Source organism: Chelonia mydas, chromosome 9 (assembly GCF_015237465.2).
Source record: "Chelonia mydas isolate rCheMyd1 chromosome 9, rCheMyd1.pri.v2, whole genome shotgun sequence".
NCBI lineage: Eukaryota > Metazoa > Chordata > Testudines > Cheloniidae > Chelonia > Chelonia mydas.
Genome location: NC_057855.1, coordinates 54795937 through 54816911, shown reverse-complemented (window position 1 = coordinate 54816911; position 20975 = coordinate 54795937). Strand labels below are relative to the sequence as shown.

At 43.6% G+C, this 20975-nt stretch overlaps 1 protein-coding gene across 1 annotated transcript in view; it reads right to left on the bottom strand.

The window, feature by feature from the left end:
• Positions 1-19534, bottom strand: part of PASK (PAS domain containing serine/threonine kinase) — a 54457-nt gene extending 34923 nt beyond the window's left edge. Inside the window, 10 exon segments of the mRNA XM_043522484.1 lie at positions 3063-3234; positions 7615-7786; positions 8310-8603; positions 8929-9063; positions 9643-9783; positions 11905-12075; positions 13659-13891; positions 16141-16340; positions 18831-18902; positions 19460-19534. Coding sequence (XP_043378419.1) covers positions 3063-3234; positions 7615-7786; positions 8310-8603; positions 8929-9063; positions 9643-9783; positions 11905-12075; positions 13659-13891; positions 16141-16340; positions 18831-18902; positions 19460-19524 — 1655 coding nt within the window. The 5' untranslated portion in view covers positions 19525-19534.
• Positions 19535-20975: the final 1441 nt, after the last annotated feature.

The window sequence follows — 20975 nt, the reverse complement described above, 5'->3', positions numbered from 1 at the left end:
GAAGACTGACCCACAGTATTCTTGCCAGCAAGTTAAAGAAGTATGGGCTGGATGAATGGACGATAAGGTGGATAGAAAGCTGGCTAGATCATTGGGCTCAACAGGTAGTGATCAATGGCTCCATGTCTAATTCGCAGCTGGTATCAACTGGAGTGCCTCAAGGGTCAGTCCTAGGGCAGGTTTTGTTCAATATCTTCATTAATGAACTAGAAGATGGCGTGGATTGCACCCTCAGCAAGTTTGCAGATGACACTAAACTGGGAGGAGTGGGAAATACGCTGGAGGATAGGGATAGAACATAAGAATGGCCATACTGGGTCAGACCAAAAGGTCCATCCAGCCCAGCATCCTGTCTACCAACAGTGGCCAATGCCAGGTGCCCAGGAGGGAGTGAACCTAACAGGTAATGATCAAGTGATCTCTCTCCTGCCATCCATCTCCACCCTCTGACAAACAGAGGCTAGGGACACCTTTCCTTACCCATCCTGGCTAATAGCCATTAATGGACTTAACCTCCATGAATTTATCCAGTTCTCTTTTAAACCCTGTTATAGTCCTAGCCTTCACAACCTCCTCAGGCAAGGAGTTCCACAGGTTGACTGTGCACTGAGTGAAGAAGAACTTCCTTTTATTGGTTTTAAACTTGCTGCCCATTAATTTCATTTGGTGGCCCCTAGTTCTTATATTATGGGAACAAGTAAATAACTTTTCCTTATTCACCTTCTCCACACCACCTCATGATTTTATATACCTCTATCATACCCCACGTAGTCTCCTCTTTTCCAAGCTGAAAAGTCCTAACCTCTTTAATCTCTCCTCATATGGGACCTGTTCCAAACCCCTAATCATTTTAGTTGCCCTTTTCTGAACCTTTTCTAATGCCAGTATATCTTTGAGATGAGGGGACCACATCTGTACGCAGTATTCAAGATGTGGGCGTACCATGGATTTATATAAGGGCAATAAGAGAGAATAAGAGGGAGACTATCCCTTTTTAAATGATTCCTAACATCTCATTTGCTTTTTTGACTGCCGCTGCACACTGCGTGGATGTCTTCAGAGAACTATCCACGATGACTCCAAGATCTTTCTCCTGATTAGTTGTAGCTAAATTAGCCCCCTTCATATTGTATGCATATTTGGGGTTATTTTTTCCCCAATGTGCATTACTTTACATTTATCCACATTAAATTTCATTTGTCATTTTGTTGTCCAATCACTTAGTTTTGTGAGATCTTTTTGAAGTTCTTCACAGTCTGCTTTGGTCTTCACTATCTTGAGCAGTTTAGTATCATCTGCAAACTTTACCACCTCACTGTTTACCCCTTTCTCCAGATCATTTATGAATAAATTGAATAGGATTGGTCCTAGGCCTGACCCTTAGTTACTCCTCTCCATTCTGAAAATTTACCTTTATTCCTACCCTTTGTTCCCTGACTTTTAAGCAGTTCTCAGCCCATGAAAGGATCTTCCCTCTTATCCCATGACAACTTAATTTATGTTAAGAGCCTTTGGTGAGGGACCTTGTCAAAGGCTTTCTGGAAATCTAAGTACACTATGTCCACTGGATCCCCCTTGTCCACGTTTGTTGACCCCTTCAAAGAACTCTAATAGATTAATAAGACATGATTTCCCTTTACAGAAACCATGGATACAGAGGGACCTAGACAAATTAGAGGACTGGGCCAAAAGAAATCTGATGATGTTCAGCAAGGACAAGTACAGAGTCCTGCACTTAGGACAGAAGAATCCCATGCACCGCTACAGACTAGGGACTGAGCGGCTAGACAGCAGTTCTGCAGAAAAGGACCTAGGGGTTACGGTGAACAAGAAGCTCGATATGAGTCAACAGTGTGCCCTTGTTGCCAAGAAAGCTAACTGCATTTTGGGCTGTATAAACAGGAGCATTGCCAGCAGATCGACGGACGTGATCATTCCCCTCTACTCGGCATTGATGAGGCCTCATCTGGAGTACTGTGTTCAGTTTTGGGCCTCACACTTCAAGAAGGATGTGGAAAAATTGGAAAGAGTCCAGCGGAGGGCAACAAAAATGATTAGGGGGCTGGAACACGTGACTTATGAGGGGAGATTGAGGGAACTGGAATATTTAGTCTGCAGAAGAGAAGAAGGGGGGGGGGGGGGCGGGATTTGATAGCTGCTTTCAACTACCTGAAAGGGGGTTTCCAAAGAGGATGGATCTAGACGGTTCTCAGTGGTAGCAGACGACAGAACAAGGAGTAATGGTCTCAAGTTGCAGTGGGGGAGGTCTAGGTTGAATATTAGGAAAAAACTTTTTCACTAGGAGTGGTGGTGAAGCACTGGAATGGGTTACCTAGGGAGGTGGTGGAATCTCTATCCTTAGAGGGTTTTAAGGCCCAGCTTGACAAAGCCCTGGCTGGGATAATTTAATTGGGGATTGGTCCTGCTTTGAGCAGGGGGTTGGACTAGATGACATGCCAAGGTCCCTTCCACCCCTGATATTCTAGGATTCTATGACCTAAAGAGATCCAGAGGAGACAGTTGGGCTTCCCTGCTAATAGAGTGCAAAGTTCTGTGGGAAGATGAAGTACTAAATGAACCAAGACTTTTACATAGCATACAGTGACTCTCAGAAGGAAGGAACACTGTTTAAAACATAGTTCCAGCTAGACTAGTTCCTAGAACACTTTTGCTGGATAGCATGAATGGGGCCAAGCAATGTTAGAAATTGGTTTAGCTGGAATTGTATTTAAACACTTCTTTAAATCTGTTCCTGACCTAGTGCGGACAGAAGCTAGATATCATTTCTGGCTAGGGAGAAAGTGACCCTTACAGGTCAGAGTGGTGGTAGTGGGTAATCTAACTGGCTGAATATGGGTAGGACTAAAGAAGCAGCAGAGATGGACAAGATGCTTTACCTGCCTTGCAGATAGCCCCTCAGCTGCAAAAAAACAAGTACAGGAGGCTAACGCTCTCCTGACCCCTCCCAGTTCAGTTTTACAAATAAAGAAACACTATTTCTTGCAGTTGTTGCTAACTGGCTTGATTTATAGAAGCTTTGACAGTGCACATATAAAACCTACCCACTGAAATGTGTGGATGTCACTGCAGGTGACGAGAAAGTAGATGGCAAACTGCTCCCACTTTCCAGCCAGGTCTCTGCACTAGTGAAAATCTCTTCTGTCTGGCTCCTTGATAGTTTCTGCTTCTCGTGTAGCAGGAGGACTGCATCTCCAGGAAGCAAGAGGCTGGCACCTGTACCAAACACGATGAGACAATTCTTCAGATTTAGTCTTGATTGCAAATATGTCAGCTTTCATAGCTCAAGAAGCCTGGGAATGGCCCTGCTCTGTATCTAGTACCTAATAGTTTAAAGGGTAGAACTGACCCAGGTGACAAAGGTGCGGGGGAGGAGGTCGTCACAACCTAACTTCCCAGAGAAGCATGGTCGAGTGCTAAAGCATCAAACACATAGGTGGAGAAAAACAGAAGAAAGCAGCAGCCCTGAAACCACTGGGTAGGTGAAGAACCTGAGCACTACTTTTGGATTTTCCATTCTGTTCAAACCTGAGACAGTGAATCTGAGCCCATGCTCAGATCCCCAGGAAAAACCTATGACAAATGCAATACAAGAAAATTTACATTATTTAACATTAAAGTTATTTCAAACCGCTCCAAAAATCAAGAAAAAAACCCACAAAAGTTCAGTTTGCTATGGTAACCTTAATTCACCAAAATTACACATCTAGGATAGAAAGAAGAACAAAGCTCAAAAAGTTTAAGGAAAGACTCAAAGAACAGAAACAGTGGTCTGTTACAGTGCAGAAATATCCAAAGGGAATCAGAATGCAAGTGAGGATGCGAGGTAAAGTAAAGTAAACAGACATTGCCAAAACTACGTACAGCTAAACTAGGCTGTATACAGCTACAAAATGAAGATACAAAGTGACTAAATCTAGACTAAAAACAAGAAAAGCTCCCCCCAGAATCTATTTGGTAGAGACCGAAAGCACTGTCCACCAATTCCTTTTGGTTCCTGTCACCGCATCCAAAAAGGAACCAGAGGACAAAGCTGAGAGCTAGAGGGAACTATGAAGCCAATAACCCTAAGTCCTCAAACAGCTACCATTTGCCTTGTGCAAATGACCAACATAGTTCATGCATCTCAGATCTCTAATTTTATTATTTAGGACCAAAATGTCGCAAGCCAGCTGATTGCCGTAGGGAGGGGGGAGGAGCAAGGACACAGCATGCCTCCCCCCTCCCTCCCCTGCCTCCTGAATGCCGCAAGCCAGCTGATTGCCGTGGGCAGGATGCAGGGGAGGGAGGGAGGGAGGGGGGAGGTTGCATGTCGATCCTTGCTCCTGCCCTCTGAATGTCGCAAGCCAGCTGACTGCCGTAGGGAGGGGGGAGGAGCAAGGACACAGCATGCCTCCCCCTCCCTCCCCTGCCTCCTGAATGCCGCAAGCCAGCTGATTGCCGTGGGCAGGATGCAGGGGAGGGAGGGAGGGGGGAGGTTGCATGTCGATCCTTGCTCCTGCCCTCTGAATGTCGCAAGCCAGCTGATTGCCGTAGGGAGGGGGGAGGAGCAAGGACACAGCATGCCTCCCCCTCCCTCCCCTGCCTCCTGAATGCCGCAAGCCAGCTGATTGCTGTGGGCAGGAGGCAGGGGAGGGAGGGGGGAGGCATGCTGTGTCCTTGCTCCTCCCCCCTCCCTACGGCAATCAGCTGGCTTGCGACATTCAGAGGGCAGGAGCAAGGATCGACATGCAACCTCCCCCCTCCCTCCCTCCCCTGCATCCTGCCCACGGCAATCAGCTGGTTTGCGATGTTCGGAGGTAGAGGAGGGAAGGGGAGCCTGCATGCTGAATCCTTGCTCCTCCCTGCTCCCTCCTGAACGCAGCTGATCGCTGCGGGCAGGGGGCGGAGGGGGAAAGCACTGATCTGCAAGGTCTGCCAGCAGACAGGAGGAGCTGTGGGGGGGGGCATAGGGGAGCTGTGGACAAAGCAGGCAGCCAAACGATGTTATAGCGAAGCATAGCAGAACTTTAAATGGAGCATGTTCTGTAATTGAGCAGGGACGTAAGATCAAAACAGCTTTAAGTGAGAGGACGTTAAGTGGGGAGTTACTGTACCAAAATACTCGAATATAGACTCATACTATAATTTGAACCTCTACCGTTTGCAGAAAAGGAGAAATCAGAGTCCTTTGTCTTGGATTATAACATGGAATCAATCTGGGATTTACTGTAGAAAAGCCAACCTTCTGAAACACTTTAAGACTTTGTTTCGCTCAATTTCTAAGTTACTTCTCACCTGTACAATACACACACAAGGTCACGTTTGTCCACAAAGGTTGTATTATGCTCAGACGCTCCTTAAAATATCTTCATCTATCTTTGCATTAAGACCCAGCATGGAAAATACCCATGCAGAGGAAGAATACTTCTAAAAGTCTGAGATTCTGAAGACAGGGGTTATAATGGAAACTTCGACATTACCTTATCCAGAATCCTCACAGAAGCAAATGCTATCCAGAGCAGCCAAACCACCAGGATTTGGAAGTAGTTTTATGAGTCAAGTCCACTGCACTAATAAAAGCTATATGCACTGGAGGTCCTGGGTTTGCTTTCAAAAGGAAAGCTCTAAGTTATTTCATTAACAGATGACAATAGCACTTTTGAAAAGCCACTAATCCTCATCCATACACATATATTTGGTGCCAGAGAGCAGCTGCTACAAAGGAAAAGGGAAAAGAAGAGAATGAAAGGAAAAGAAGAGAGACAAAACAGAGTGGGTGGGAAGACATACTGCTGAAATGTGATCAGAGTAAGCAGCCTGAGATACTTTTAAGTATAAGGAATCTTATAGAATGGTTGTGTGTATCAGTAACAGCTAGAAGTTTACTGAACACAGTAACCAAAAATCATTCCCCTCTCCTTTTCTTCTTCAAAAAGAAGCATGCAAAATAAAGCCACATACTGTTTTTCTTATAGCAAATTCTTAAGGTGTGATTAGCAAGAATACCTCAGATTACAGTAATTGCACATTTGTTAGATAAAAGTGAATTTCCAGGAGAATTTTTAGAAATACTTGCCACTGTTTCCAGCTGAGACTGATCACAGTGGTAGCTGCCATTTCATAGCTATTTCTCAGAAGGAGCTCATTTTGGACGATGTAGATGCAATGGCACCAGCCGGGGCACTTGTGGGCATCCACAGGACACCGCACTGTCGAAATGCCGCTGCTGAGCGCGGCCGCCGGAGAATCGCCCGCCGAAATGCCACCGAGAAGCGTTGCCATTTCTCAGCGGCATTTCGGTGGCCGGGTGTCCTGGCACCCGCCACAGTCTTCTGGGAATAGAAATTATGCTATTTCCACAGAAAGGTTGGGGACCACTGACGTAGACTATGACTTTGGAAATACAGCTCTGATTTCAATGCATGAAAAAGCAAGGAATTTAGCAAGACACTGTAACACCAGGTCTATTATTTTAACAGCTCCATTAAGCAGTAAAACTAACACCAACAAGAGCTCTTTTGTTAAAACTAGAATTTTAACTAGGACAACAAACAGGACTGAACATACCTTACAGTAACTTGATAAATTTCTTGCTTCCCCCCACCCCAGGTATTCAGCTCACAGATGCATTCTCGAACATGGAAACTCTACTTGATTGAGAATTCTTCTGTCATATTTAAAATACTTTTACTGTTCTTTTGTAGTTGACTTACATTGAAGGACGTTGCTAGCCGACAATAAGGGTGTATTTGATACACAGACAATCAGACTGCTGAAGGGCATGCAGGCTGCCCTTTATTCTGACTGAATGGAAGAAGCAATTGAACTCATTTATGGAGTAAGATAGCTGAAACAATAGAAGCCACCATCCAAAGCACAGGCCACACAGAAGGCCTGAACATGAACTAACTCAGGGGAGAAGAAGAGTATCCCTGGGAACAGATTTCAAATACAGGGGCTGGAGCACTGTTTGGAATGCAGCTGTGTGTGGCAGCAAGAAAAGCCATGAGAAACAGTGATAGCAAGGAAGCCAAATGAGAAAGTGCTTCTTGTAGACAGGGCCCTGGCTGGAAAGGTACGCTTGGAAACTGTGAGCAAAGAAAGACACCGTCTCCTCTTTGTTCCTACTGCGTTCAGGGGAACAGGAATGTGTGTCCATTCTTTGTAAATGGACAGGATTGCACCAAATAATATACCTGACTCATCAGCACTTTCTCCTGTTAACAGAAACAAACCAGCAAAGCTCCAAATATTGGCTAACCAATATTAAGGTTCTCCTTTAAAATGCTAATACAGTAGACTTCTGCATACCGACACCTCTGTCAAGCCAGTTACATTTCAGACATTTTGAAGTGCTTTGAGATAATTGAGAAAAAAGGATGCTATACAGGCAAAGTATTATTTATTCTTGGTATAATTATTTCTGAACTGGCATGTTCTTTGGTTTCTTGCCATTAGAAATGCAGAGGGAAGTAGAAGTAAAATAAAGTTTCCATCAATGCAATGTAACTGATTATTTCAAACATGTGCTTTCAATTATACAGAAATCCAGTCATTTCGTAACACACACAACCATTTTCAGTGACATGCTTCTCCCCTTTCAGGTCATTTTACCTTCTCTACTACTATCTGGTATACAACAGTCTCCCTGCTGGGCTCTTTTAATATCTCCAGAGGTTCGTCCATTTTCTGTCTCCATGCAGTCATCAAGAGGGGGAAATGGCAAGGAGGATTCATCAGTTCTATCCGTGTGGTTACAGAAACCAGGAATCAGGAAGGTGATGTTCTAAAATACAGAATACAACAGTATGAATCAGACTGACTCCTCACTGGTTGGTGACAGATGCCAATAACCTCTGCTGGTGGAGAAAGCAATCCAATCTGATCCTTGTGGTTCATGTTTGTCTGACTTCCCACAACAACAACAACAAGGAGTCCGGTGGCACCTTAAAGACTAAGATTTATTTGGTCTTTATTTTGTCCTTATTTTATTAGTCTCTAAGTGCCACTGGACTCCTTGTTGTTTTTGTGGAGACAGACTAACAAGGCTACCCCCAATACATGATCCACAACAGTGATGGAAGAAGAGATTACAGAGTCTGCTTCCGCATGCTTAAAATTTGTTCTAATCCTTTGGCAATCCTTTGTTCAGAAGTTAACTTACGCACCAACGACCACCTCACACTTATTTGTTGACTACAGCAGTTCTAACTGAGCAAGTGGAATAGATTCTTTTGCTGGCAGACTTGAGATCATTAAGACACACCAATCATTTTTGGGGGGAGGAGGGGTGAAAATTCAGGCCTCACCTTTCCCAGCAGCTCCTTTTTCTCATAGCCAAACAGCATTAAAGCAAAACTGTTGTTGATGCCATAGATGCTCCCATCTCGTTGGAGTGTGATAAGCCCACTGAGGGCAGTGAAAACCCAGACAGTGGCAGAGTAAGAACAGTCTGTGGAAGATCCTGTCTTGAACTCCTGAAGGAGTCCATCCTCAATCACTGAGACTTGATCCTCATCAGGAAGACTAGCCCTCAGCTTTAAACTGAGAGGAAATGTTGTGCCCTCCCTGGCTCGACCTATGGATCTCTGGATCTTGAGATTCTAAAAAGAGAAACACTGTTTACACATCAAGTTATGCACAGGAAAGCTTTCCAGGGGGTGGAGGGGAGAATGTGTTATTTCACTAGGAGAGCTCCTGCAGTGAAAGCCCTAGCTCATTACTTAGCTAGGAAACACCTGAACAGCAACCAACAACTCCATAGCCATTATCAGGAGACTTAGGTCTTAGGTGCTAAATCTGCCACCAGAGGCTCTATTTGTTACCCAACTAGAGAAAGCCAACATATATGAAATATGAAGACTGTGCAGTATTTATATCACAAGTGAGAAGAGCAAGGAACAGCTTAGTTGATAGACCACACAGTACCTTTGGAATTTTCTTGCCAGGAGGAGGGATCTGCACCGAAGGAATCAGATCTGTTATGTAGTGACCAACTACTTCTTCCAATGATGTGTAACCATGGAGATGAGCAAAAAGAAGGTCACACGATGTAATCTCTCCCTTAAAAAGAGTTCACATGACCCTCATAATTGTAATGTTTTAACCACAGGCCACACCATTCCTAAAGAGCAGTTTATGCTAATACCAAACAATATGGCTGGAAGTGCCCATGAAGAGAGTCAATACCAATAACAAACACTGATTCAGTAAGCAGATGCAGTATAATACAGTGCCACTCTGACACTATTTTTATGCACGGAAACCACATGTAGCTAAAATCCATGTGAGGCAAGTGGAAAGACAGTATCTGAGATTTCCCCCAACAAAAAAAGCGTTTGTACACAAAGATTTACAACCATGTCTGTTAATTCACCTGCAGTATTCTATCTATACTGAGAGACCACTGAGCTAATCATGTTAGAAAATGCAAGTCAAGACTGAGATCAACTGGCACGGCTGTGTGGGAGAAACTTGCAGAGTCTGCCCACACTACACCTGGCTCCAGCCAGTGCTATCTACATCTTTCATATTCATGAATACTAAATTGTCTGTTAAAGCTTTTAAGATCCCCTCACTTCCACAAAAGCTCTTTTGTCAAATTGCGCTCACATTTTGTGACTAATAGAACAGAACACTCACATCACTTCTGAAGGAAACAGAGGCAGAGAGTCTTTCCACTGGTTCCAGCACAACCACACAGCACTGGTTGTCCTTGCTTCTCATTCTCCTCATCCAGACTGAGACAGGGATCTTCTCATTGCTACGTCCTATAACATCCACCTGTTAACAGAAATCAGCATTAAATACAGTGTACTGATATGTCTCTTTACCTACCAACAGCTTCAGGGCAATGAGAGCTGAATAAGATTTCAATCTGAGATGTGTCTCTCCTGCTGTTAGAAATGCAAGATAAGGGACCTTTCTATTAATTTTTCGAACAGGGCGAAGTGAAAAAGTCTTCCTTAATGGTGCCAACTCCTCTTGCATTCTCCAAAACATTCAATTAAATGGGAACCTCCATTTGTATTATAGGGGGTATGACAAACAGTTCTGGACTATAGGATTGCTCTGCTCCAGCTCCAGGCAAAAACCTGCAGCTCCACTGCTGCGGAGCTGCTCAGAGCTCTAGCTCCGGGCTCTGCTCCAAAGCCCTGCATTCAATGAATGCATAATATCAATATGCAAGCTGCATATTTATACATTTGTATCTCCAATATTGCGGCTTTGCTGAAATGCTGTTACAAATAAAGTTGTTTGAGTTACTCGGCCATTGAAAGAGCATGTAACATTAAAACTTCTCTGTGATTGCATAACAGCTTTGTTTTTAAACCTCACACCTGACATGCACAATCAACATGGAGTCCCATATAAGATCCAGTGCTTTTGCTCTGTTAGAATATAAAGGGCTGAAGGTTTGCAAATAGTTCACCGATCACACACACACTGTTATTCTCTTCAACCTCAGAAAAATGATCAAGGTATTTCCCCAACTTTTGTATGCCTTTTAAAAAATGATACTCTAACACCATACCAGGTTTCAGAGTAGCAGCCGTGTTAGTCTGTAGTCGCAAAAAGAAAAGGAGTACTTGTGGCACCTTACACCTTAGAGACTAACAAATTTATTTGAGCATAAGCTTTCGTGAGCTACAGCTCACTTCATCGGATGCATTCAGTGGAAAACACTTTTTTCCACTGAATGCATCCGATGAAGTGAGCTGTAGCTCACGAAAGCTTATGCTCAAATAAATTTGTTAGTCTCTAAGGTGCCACAAGTACTCCTTTTCTTTATTCTAACACCATACACTCAAAGATGCATTCCTTATGGGAATCTCAGTAAATTACAATAACCAAAACAGCAGCTGGATCCTTGCAAGAAGAGTTAGCACTGTGGAAATAAACGAGCAGACTTAACTTCAATGGTAGCTTTATTAATTTCAACTGCAAAAATGCCAGTTTTATTTCTTGTTGGAATAGATTCCTCTCAAATAAGAGGATTCTTTCACATGAGGTTTACTCACTTTTTCCCCTGCCCTGTTCTTATCAGGCCTTACTAGTATTGCGATAGAAAGGGTTTATGCATTTACTACACCATAAGAAGTCTCTGAACTACATTTAATAGCACAAATTTTGAGTTGAACACCTGTCAGACATGCTAATTTCTATTCTGGGGCCTCAGCCAACCAAACCTTCACTTTTCTCCCCAAACTTGTTTTAGGACTGAGAAAGCTGTAGTTCTGAGGTGCTCTAAATCTCTTTTAAAAGAGAAGACCTGCTGAGAGGCTATGAGCTCATTTTACCTCCAGAATATTTGCACATGCAATAACTGGACAACAGGAGCAAAAAAAAGGCTTTTTTTGAGACATTTCTCTCAGACAGTTCCACATACTTTATGGCTTATATTCCCTTGAAGGCAAGATATCGTTTTTTCATTTTCAGTTAAGTGTTTTGCCATATATATCCTCAGATATTTCATCACATTTGACTGCTTTGATAACTATTATAATTCATGGAATGCAATTTAAGAGTTTAATTTTTTTTTTAAATTACATTGAGACAGTCCTTGGGAATCTTGCGTTAGTATTAAACTGCTCCAAGTTGAGCCATTAACATTTTTGCTCAAATTAATTCATAATGGACGTTAGATAGAGAAACAGTCATCCTGACTATACAAGTTGACACAAGGATGACTCTTACGAGTGCCTCCCAAATGACTTCATAAGCCAGAATTAAAAAAGGCAAAACATGCTTATAAGCTTCTTTTAAAAAAAGAAATGCCTCCACTGTCAAACAGTGACAAAAGGTTACCCAGGGACATGTACTGGACAACACTGAAGAGTTAAGTTGAAATAATCACACAAGTGTATTTCTGTAAGGGATTATTTGCTTGAACATCTCACACACCACTGTTCCAGAAACCACAGCTGCATATCCATCAGCTTCCACATGTTCCTCTCCTAGAATCTCCACTACACCCCGAGTAGATTTTGATATCAACTGGGACAGCTTCTGGCCAATCAGCTCGTGACTACTGTACCCAAGGAGCTTGCAGGCTGTGTCATTGGCAACAAGAATCTAGGAGAGGAAAAAGAATGCAGTAAGAATTTTATTTCTAGTTCTCCTACTAGATGACTGGTCTAATATTTCGTTACATCACATCTTCTCTCAATGGAAGTTGGAAATGATAGGTCCTACTTTTATTCTGAAACCTGCTATGTATTTCACTTCATACTTAGTCGTATTCCTATGTCTGTTTCAATTTTATGACAATCCGCTGCTTTGGGCTTTGACTACACTGCCAATTGAACAACAAAATTTTGTCGTTCACAGGTGCTTAAAAAAACAACCCTCCCCCCCTCAAAAAAAGACAAAAGTTTTGCCGCAGCAAGTGGCAGCGTAAATGGCTCATTGTCAGCAGGAGCGCTCTCCTGCTGACAACGCTTGTAGGGGGGTGAAAGTATTTTGTTGGCAAAAGTGTCGACAAAGACCGTTTACACTGCCCAACTTTTTATGTAGTTTAGACAAAGTCATAGTCACTTATCTGGTAAATGAAACAGAGACACTGCTTTCCTTTTATCTTTTCCCCTTTCTTGTATACTACTCAGCACCGTCCAGCCATTTGGCTTGTGAAAACAAAACTATCTAGTGGAATAAAATTATGTTATATTTACAAGTAAATCCTAAATAGGACTATAGTTTTAGATATATCTAACAGCAAAAACAACTGATCAGCAACCTGCAGACTAGTACCCAAAATCCAATTAGCCAACCCTTGCTTTTAACTTAACTACAATTCCTTTAAATTGATTACAGTAAGATAATCCAGTTAGCACAGTGAAAGGGTCCTTCGTTACACTCAAGCCACAGTTCAGTCTTCAGTTCAATTTCCAGCTTACTGCAGCTGCAACTGCTGGTTCCAGCTGACAAGTCTTTTTTGTTTTAAATAAAGTGACCTGCTCCAGACCTTCAAAAGGTACATTAACCACACAATGTCTAGAGTTCTTAAAGCGATTTTGCACCACAAAGAGCATTTTACACACTCAGTGTAGGACCTACGTCTGCATGAGGAAAGCCTAAACTTTCGGACATCTAGATACACTGGCCATAAGCTTATATGAATACAGCATTAAGTGCAGAGAACTCCAAGTATATTTCAATTTGTATTAACCTTTGTCCTAAAGTTTTATTTTCCCCTTCCCTGCTTGAAAAGGGCTCAATAGATCAGTGTTCTGTCTGATCTTGTCTTGTGTGCATTTTGGCAATTATAAACTATACTTGGGATACATAAATCTCACATACTTTTAAGACTTGTGAATGACTTCGAGTTCCATTACATATACAAGTAAAAATTACACAAGTCTGAATCTACATAAAGCTATGTGGTTTATAACAGAACTATACAAAGCTCATTTTTAGTGGGTGGTCCTGCTACAGCCATGGTAAAAGGCTGGTACAGGCGATTCTTGGACTTAAGACACAATTGGTTCTTGAAAATTGCGTCGTAAGTCAAAACTTCGTAACTCGGAACAGCAGTCCACTCCATTGTGGGACCGAGCGTCATAACGTTGAAACCAACTGTCGTATGTCAAATCAGGGTGTCAAGTCGTAAGTGCCTTTCGTCGTAAGGCGAACGTCGTAAAGTCGAGGACTCCCTGTACCTCTGTTGTCCTGACATCCACAGTGAAGACGGCTTTATTTGGGTTGCGCACAGCAGCTGGGAGCGACGGGAGGGATTCCTCTACACTCATGACATTCAAGAAGGAACAAGAGGTGCTACCGACTGAACAGTATAAGGAGGCAAGTTCCAAATGAGCCCAAGGGTTACCAAGATTGCCAGAACAAATGTTATGAGCAGCCAGTGAAGATAAGCAATAGGAAGTCCATTCATCCTCTAAAGGAAAAAAGATGAACATCTCTGTAGTTAAAGAAGTCTGATATAAAAGAACATTTAGCGGGGAGACAATTTTCAGGGAAAGATCACCAACTGAAGCAACTGTCAAGTAGTTTACATATAAAAAACTTTAAATTTTTAGACTAAAGAAAGATTTTCAAAGCCTAATATTAAATACAAATGTTTTCAATATTTTTAATGTTAATACGAACAGTTGTTTTGATCAGATTTAAGTATTCCAGTACTTATGACTCAAAGGCTGGAAAAATGCAATGTTACTGGTTCTCATGCACTGTTTCACTAGTCTTATTTTCTTTTGGCCAACCTGAGAAAAGACCAAACGATGATTTTAAAAATTCTATCCGTTTTAATAATCTAAGCTGTTATTAATAATTTTTACATAGACAGTGTTCCATTAAATATTTGCTTAGTCAGAAACCAGCTAATTACCTGCTTGTAACTACAGCAGCACTGGAACTGGTGAGGAAGCGCTGTTCACCCACCTATACTTTTGACTACTAACAAACAAAAATCTGTAGGGCACATCTTGCAAAGTGACTCTGCTGAAATTCTCAGAAGTCCTACATCGAAAGGGAGGTACTTCAGGAAATATCATAGTGTCACCTATAAAGTCATTTCACTCCCAAAAGAACAAGCAGGGGTAGGCAGTACTGAGGAAAGTGTCTAAAACAGTGGTTCTCAAACTTTTTTTTCCCATGCACCACTTGAAAATTGTTGAGGGTCTCGGTGGACCACTTAATGATCTTTCCAAATGTTGTTTGTATCGTTAGATAACTACTGTAAAGGACTTTGGATAAAAGCGTTATATACAAAAAAAAACCAAAAAATTTTTTTTGTTCTACAAATAAAAGCACGCAACTCGTTTTAATATCAATAGTATTACCTTTCTAAATCGATGGATGTGCCCTCTTCCCGCCCCCCCGTTGCGGAAGCCCCCAAGCTGGGGCTGGAAAGGAGGGGGGGGTCTCCCGCACTGTGGCAGCAACCGAGCTGGGCTGGGAAGGATGGGGGTCTCTCCCTCTCTCTCCTGCCGCGGCAGCTGGGGCTGGCAAGGAGGAGGGTCTCTCCCTCTCCCCCTCCCCCACAGCAGCCCCCAAGCTGGGGCTGGGAAGGAGTGGGGGTCTCTCCAGCAGCCGCAGCCCTGGAGCTGGGGAAAGTCACTTCTTTCCCTGGCCACTGCAGCCCTGCATATCCCAAATTCCCCCCACCCCCTCTTCTTACCCCACTGCCCCCTCTCAACTACCCGCTATTCCCCTCAAGGCCACCACCTCACCTTACATGTGCACCTTCTCCAGGGTCCAGGGACCTAATCAGTGGAGCCATGCCTGCACAGCTCCACTAATTAGATGGGTGGCCATTCTCTCTTGTGTGCAGCTGCCCAGGCATGCACCTTAGAGGGAATTATCCACAGTCCACCTGAATGGAGCTCGGACCACAGTTTGAGAACCTCTGGTCTAAAACAAGGCAACATAAGGGTATGTAAACCATTATGCTGGTAATAGTCACCATGTAGTAAGACCTTCATCCAACCCCTGGATATCCTCTGGGTTCAGAAGTAGTCAAATTTGTCCCCCATCCCTATCTCTGTTCTAGATTCAATCACCTCCTCCTCCTCACTCCTTTGGTACAACTTCCTGAACACATTATCTTTTTTTTGCAATTACTTCTTTAACTGTGTCATTTCTAATTTATGGGAAAAGTCTTAAGGCAGGGGTGGCCAGCCTTAGAAGGAGCCAGAATTTACCAATGTACATTGCCAAAGAGCCACAGTAATGTCAGCAGCCCCCCCCCCCCCCCCCGCATCAGCTCCCTCACCCCGCTCCCAGCGCCTCACACCCACCAGCAGCCCTACCGATCAGCACCTCCCCCTCGTTCCCCACACCTTCCGATCAGCTGTTTCATGGCGTGCAGGAGGCTCTGGCCGGGAGGGGGAAGAGCGAGGGCACTGCAGGCTCAGGGGAAGGGGCGGGAAGGGGTGGAGTGGGGGTAGGGCCTGTGGCAGAGCCAGGGGTTGAGCAGTGAGCACCCCCTGGCACATTGGAAAGTTGGTGCCTGTAGCTCCACCCCCGGAGTTGGTGCCTATACAAGGAGCCGCATATTAACTTCTGAAGAGCCACACGTGGCTCTGGAGCCACAGGTTGACCACCCCGTCTTAAGGCATTGGAAAGAACAGATATCTTGATTCATAAGTTCACACTGACAAATTCAGAGTGCTACATGATAATCACCAGACAAAGAAGCTTTACTCCGACAGAGTCTGGAAAGCCCACTTTTTCTACTCTTGTTGGTCCAAGGGTAGGATTTGCTCAGCTCATCAGAGTCACTCAGTCCTGGAAGGGGTAATCCTAATGAGGTGCTCTCTTCAGAGGGGACACAATCCTTGGTTGCCATAGTCAGACCCTCGCTGGAACACCAGTTAGGAGTCCATCTATAATGAAAATATAGAAGGGACCAAGGAGATCAATGATTGAGAGAACACTCCACGGCATACAGACAGCCTTCAGTGTTCCCCAGTTTGCACCATGAAAAATAAAGACGGTGTGAGATGAGGACAAGCTTTTCCATGGAGAGATGAGCCTTTGGTGGGGCTCTCCGCTGCTCACACAATACTTTTACTGTTGTTCCAGTATTAGTCTTCCTTAAGGAGACCCACCTTTCCCTGAAAGATTCATTTCTCAGCAATCTTTATGATATATAACTAGCTGTTTAGCAGTTTCCAAATTCAGAATGGAAGAGACAAATTAAATGCTACATTCTACATTAACGGTCTCTCCTCTACTGATATCACTTTCTTTAAACAGTAAAGTGTCAGGGCTTCAGACAAGTCTTAGAGGTTTTGTAACTATCCATAGAGAGTACAATCCAGCCACACCACTGTTAGATTGATGAAGCTATCGGACTAACAACTGGAGACACAAAAGAGGTACACATGTCCCCACGGAATCTGTGTGCTTGATCTTAACACACACAGAGATATATATGTATATATGTAAAAGAGAATTAAATGGGGCAGTTACAAATAGTTAAAAGTTAGGGTTGTGGATTAGTTGCAGTTAACTCATGCGATTAACTCAAAAAAATTAATCGCGATTAATCACACTGTTAAACAATAGAATACCAATTGAAATGTATTAAATATTTTTGGATATTTTTCTACATTTTCAAATATATTGATTTCTATTACAACACAGAATACAAAGTTTACAAAAATATTTGCACGGTAAAAATGATAAATAGTATTTTTCAACTCACCTCATACAAGTACTGTAGTGCAATCTCTTTATTGTGAAAGTGTAACTTACAAATATAGATTTTTTTCTTACATAACTGCACTCAAAAACAAAACAATGTAAAACTTTAGAGCCTATAAGTCCATTCAGTCCTACTTCTTGTTCAGCCAATCACTAAGACAAACAAGTTTGTTTACATTTACAGGAAATACTGCTGCCTGCTTCTTATTTATGTCACCTGAAAGTAAGAATAGGCTTTCACATGGCACTTTTGTAGCCAGCGTTGCAAGGTATTTACGTGCCAGATATGCTAAACATTCGTATGCCCCTTTATGTGTCGGCCACCATTCCAGAGGACATGCTTCCATGCTGATGATGCTTGTTAAAAAAATAGTGTGTTAATTAAATTTGTGACTGAACTCCTTGGGAGAGAACTGTATGTCTCCTGCTCTGTTTTACCCGCATTCTGCCATATATTTCATGTTATAGCAGTCTCGGATGATGACCCAACACATGTTGTTCATTTTAAGAATACTTTCATGCAGATTTGACAAAATGCAAAGAAGTGTGAGATTTCTAAAAATAGCTACAGCACTCAACCCAAGATTTAAGAATCTGAAGTTCCTTCCAAAAATCTGATTGGGATGGGGTGTGGAACATGCTTTCAGAAGTCTTGAAAGAGCAACATTCCGATGCGGACACTACAGAACCTGAACCACCAAAAAAAAAGAAAATCAAACTACTGGTGGCATCTGACTCAGATGATGAAAATGAACATATGTCAGTCCACTCTGCTTTGGATCGTTATTGAGCAAAACCCGTCATCAGCATGGACGCATGTCCTCTAGAATGGTGGCTGAAGCATGAAGGGACATATGAATCTTTAGTGCATCTGGCACGTAAATATCTTGTGACGCTGGCTACAACAGTGTCATGTGAATACCTGTTCTCACTTTCAGGTGACATTGTAAACAAGAAGCGGGCAGTGTTATCTCCCGCAAATTGTAACCAAACTTGTTTGTTTGAGCCACTGGCTGAAGTAGGACTGAGTGGACCTGTAGGCTCTAAAGTTTTACATTGTTTTATTTTTGAATGCAGTTATTTTTTGAACATAATTCTATATTTGTAAGTTCAACTTTCATGATAAAGAGATTGCACTACAGTACTTGTACTAGGTGAATTGAAAAATACTATTTCTTTTGTTTTTTTACTGTGAAAATATTTATAATAAAAAATATAAAGTGAGCACTGTACACTTTGTATTCTGGGTTGTAACTGAAATCAATACATTTGAAAATGTAGAAAATACCCACAAATATTTAAATAAATGGTATTCTATTATTTTTTATTAATCGCTTAACAGTCCTATTAAAAATATATTGATTATGCATTATCTATTTGCTAATGTGGCATTTTTATAGTTGCCCTCCAAATGCCCGTGTTTATACATCAGTAAGAAGCAAAGGCTGGAAGGATTTTTTCTGCTTCAAAAACAAAAACAAAACCCCCACACAATTTCCCACCCTAGAGGACTGGTTTGATGTTTCAGACATAAATTATTAGCCCTCACACCTTAACTGAACGAGTTAGGGTGCTGAAGCTGTAACAAAAAGCATGCTTTCTCCAAAATATTAGTCACTGAAGTTAACTAAGCCTTAACACACAACAAAACAAACTCCCCATCTCACCTGCTCAGCTTCTGCTCTCTTATTACCTCCCAAATCATCCTTTCACTGCTTTTCCAGGACCATGAGTTTTGTCTATGCAAAGAAAAGAACACACACTGTCAACGGAGTCAGGAAGAGGTGCCGCGGAAAAGCGAAGTGGGAGGGGACCGCGGCTCGGGCTGCAGCCTGAGCACAAACAGCGCCCCCTTAACCCGAGCACTGCGAACCCGAGCCAGCTCGCAGCATAGCCATACCGAGAGGCAAACCGTACTCCACCCCAGTTCAGAAACTATGGCTACAATAGGCGCCATAGGAACCTGTCCCCAGTAACACCCACAGCAAGGAAACCTGAGGCCAAACCAGCAGAGACCCTGTCCTGACCCCCGCAACACTCCCAATCCAAGGGAACATCTTTCACTCCCCGCCCCCCAACACCTCCCATCCCAGAGAACATCTTTCACTCCCCACCCTGCTCCCCCGCCACCGGGCGACCCACCCTCTACCCCCCAAGGAGCCCTGCCCCCCATGGCCAATCTCCTCCCTACAAGGTCCCAGACCCACCACCATGGGGACTATCCTGCTCTCCAATATCCCTCGGGGACCATAAACACCTCGGACCCAACGCGGCCCGCTCCCTGCCCAGCCCCCATCTCGAGGCGCCAGTCACTGGGAACCGCTGGCGCACATTAGCGCGAAGGGAAGGCGGGAAAAGCATCACCCCCACCGAGGCCAATCAAGACGGTAAGAAACGGAGAGGTACAGATTGACAGCCAGAGGAGCCAATCGGCTGCCGAGGCGGTACCCACTCTGGCGCTGAATGGCAAAAACCGGCATAAATGGTTGCTAGGGTCTCCTTGGACCCGGCCGACGGGATGTCACATGAGGCAAAATTAATTAAGCATCTGCAATCGCGCTCCCCTCCCCGTGTCACGAAAGGCTGCGACGCAGCCAGGGTTGCCAATTCGGTTGGGTGTATTCCATATTGACTGGGTTGGTACATGTCACCTCAAGACACGATGCAGAGATAAAGTTTCTTGACACCTTAAATGACTGCTTCTTGGAGCAGTTGGTCCTGAAACCCACCAGAGGAGAGGCAATTCTTGATTTAGTCTTAAGTGGAGCACAGGATCAAGTCCAAGAGGTGAACATGACTGGACTGCTTGGTAACTGACCATAATATAATTAAATTTAATATCCCTGTGCAGGGCCATCCCTAGCTATTCTGGGACCCGATGCAGCCCCTCCCATCGAGGTGGGGGGACAGGCCTGAGCAAGGGGGGCTGGCCCCAGGCCTCTGCAGAGGGGGCTGGCTTGGGGGGCAGTGAGGAACCACCCACCAGCACTCACCGGCGGCATGGCTGGGACCGGGTCTGCACTTCCCACTGCTGGTGAGTACAGGCTCAGCCCTGCTGCAGAGCTTAGGGGAATGGGGGCAGGGCTGGGGCAGAGCAGGGGCAGGAAGAGGTGGGGAAGGGGTGGGGCGGAGCAGGGGCTGGAACAGGGCACCCCTACGCTGCTGCGTGTTTTGCGTATTGGTAAGGAAGGCCCTATCCCTGTGGCAGGAAAAACACCGCAGTGGCCCAACACTGTAGCATCTAATTTCAGAAAGGGGAATTACACAAAAACGAGGAGGTTAGTTAAACAGAAATTAAAGGGTACAGTGCCAAAAGTGAAATCTCTGCAAGCTACATGGAAACTTTTTAAAGACACCATAATAGAGGCTCAACTTAAATGTATATCCTACATTAAAAAACGTAGTAAGAGAACCAGAAAAGAACCACTGTGGCTAAACAACAAAGTAAAAGAAGCAGTGAGAGGCAAAAGGCATTCTTTAAAAAGTGGAAGTTAAATCCTAGTGAGGAAAATAGAAAGGAGCATAAACACTGGCAAATGAAGTGTGAAAATACAATTAGGAAGGCCAAAAAAGAATTTGAGGAAAAGTTAGCCAAAGACTCAAAAAGTAATAGCAAAAAATTTTTTAGTACATCAGAAGCAGGAAGCCTGCTAAACAACCAGTGGGGCCACTGGACAATCAAGGTGCGAAAGGAGCACTCAAGGACGATAACACCATTGCGGAGAAACTGAATGAATTCTTTGCATTGGTCTTCACGGCTGAGGATGTGAGGGAGATTCCCAAACCTGAGCCATTCTTTTTAGGGGACAGAT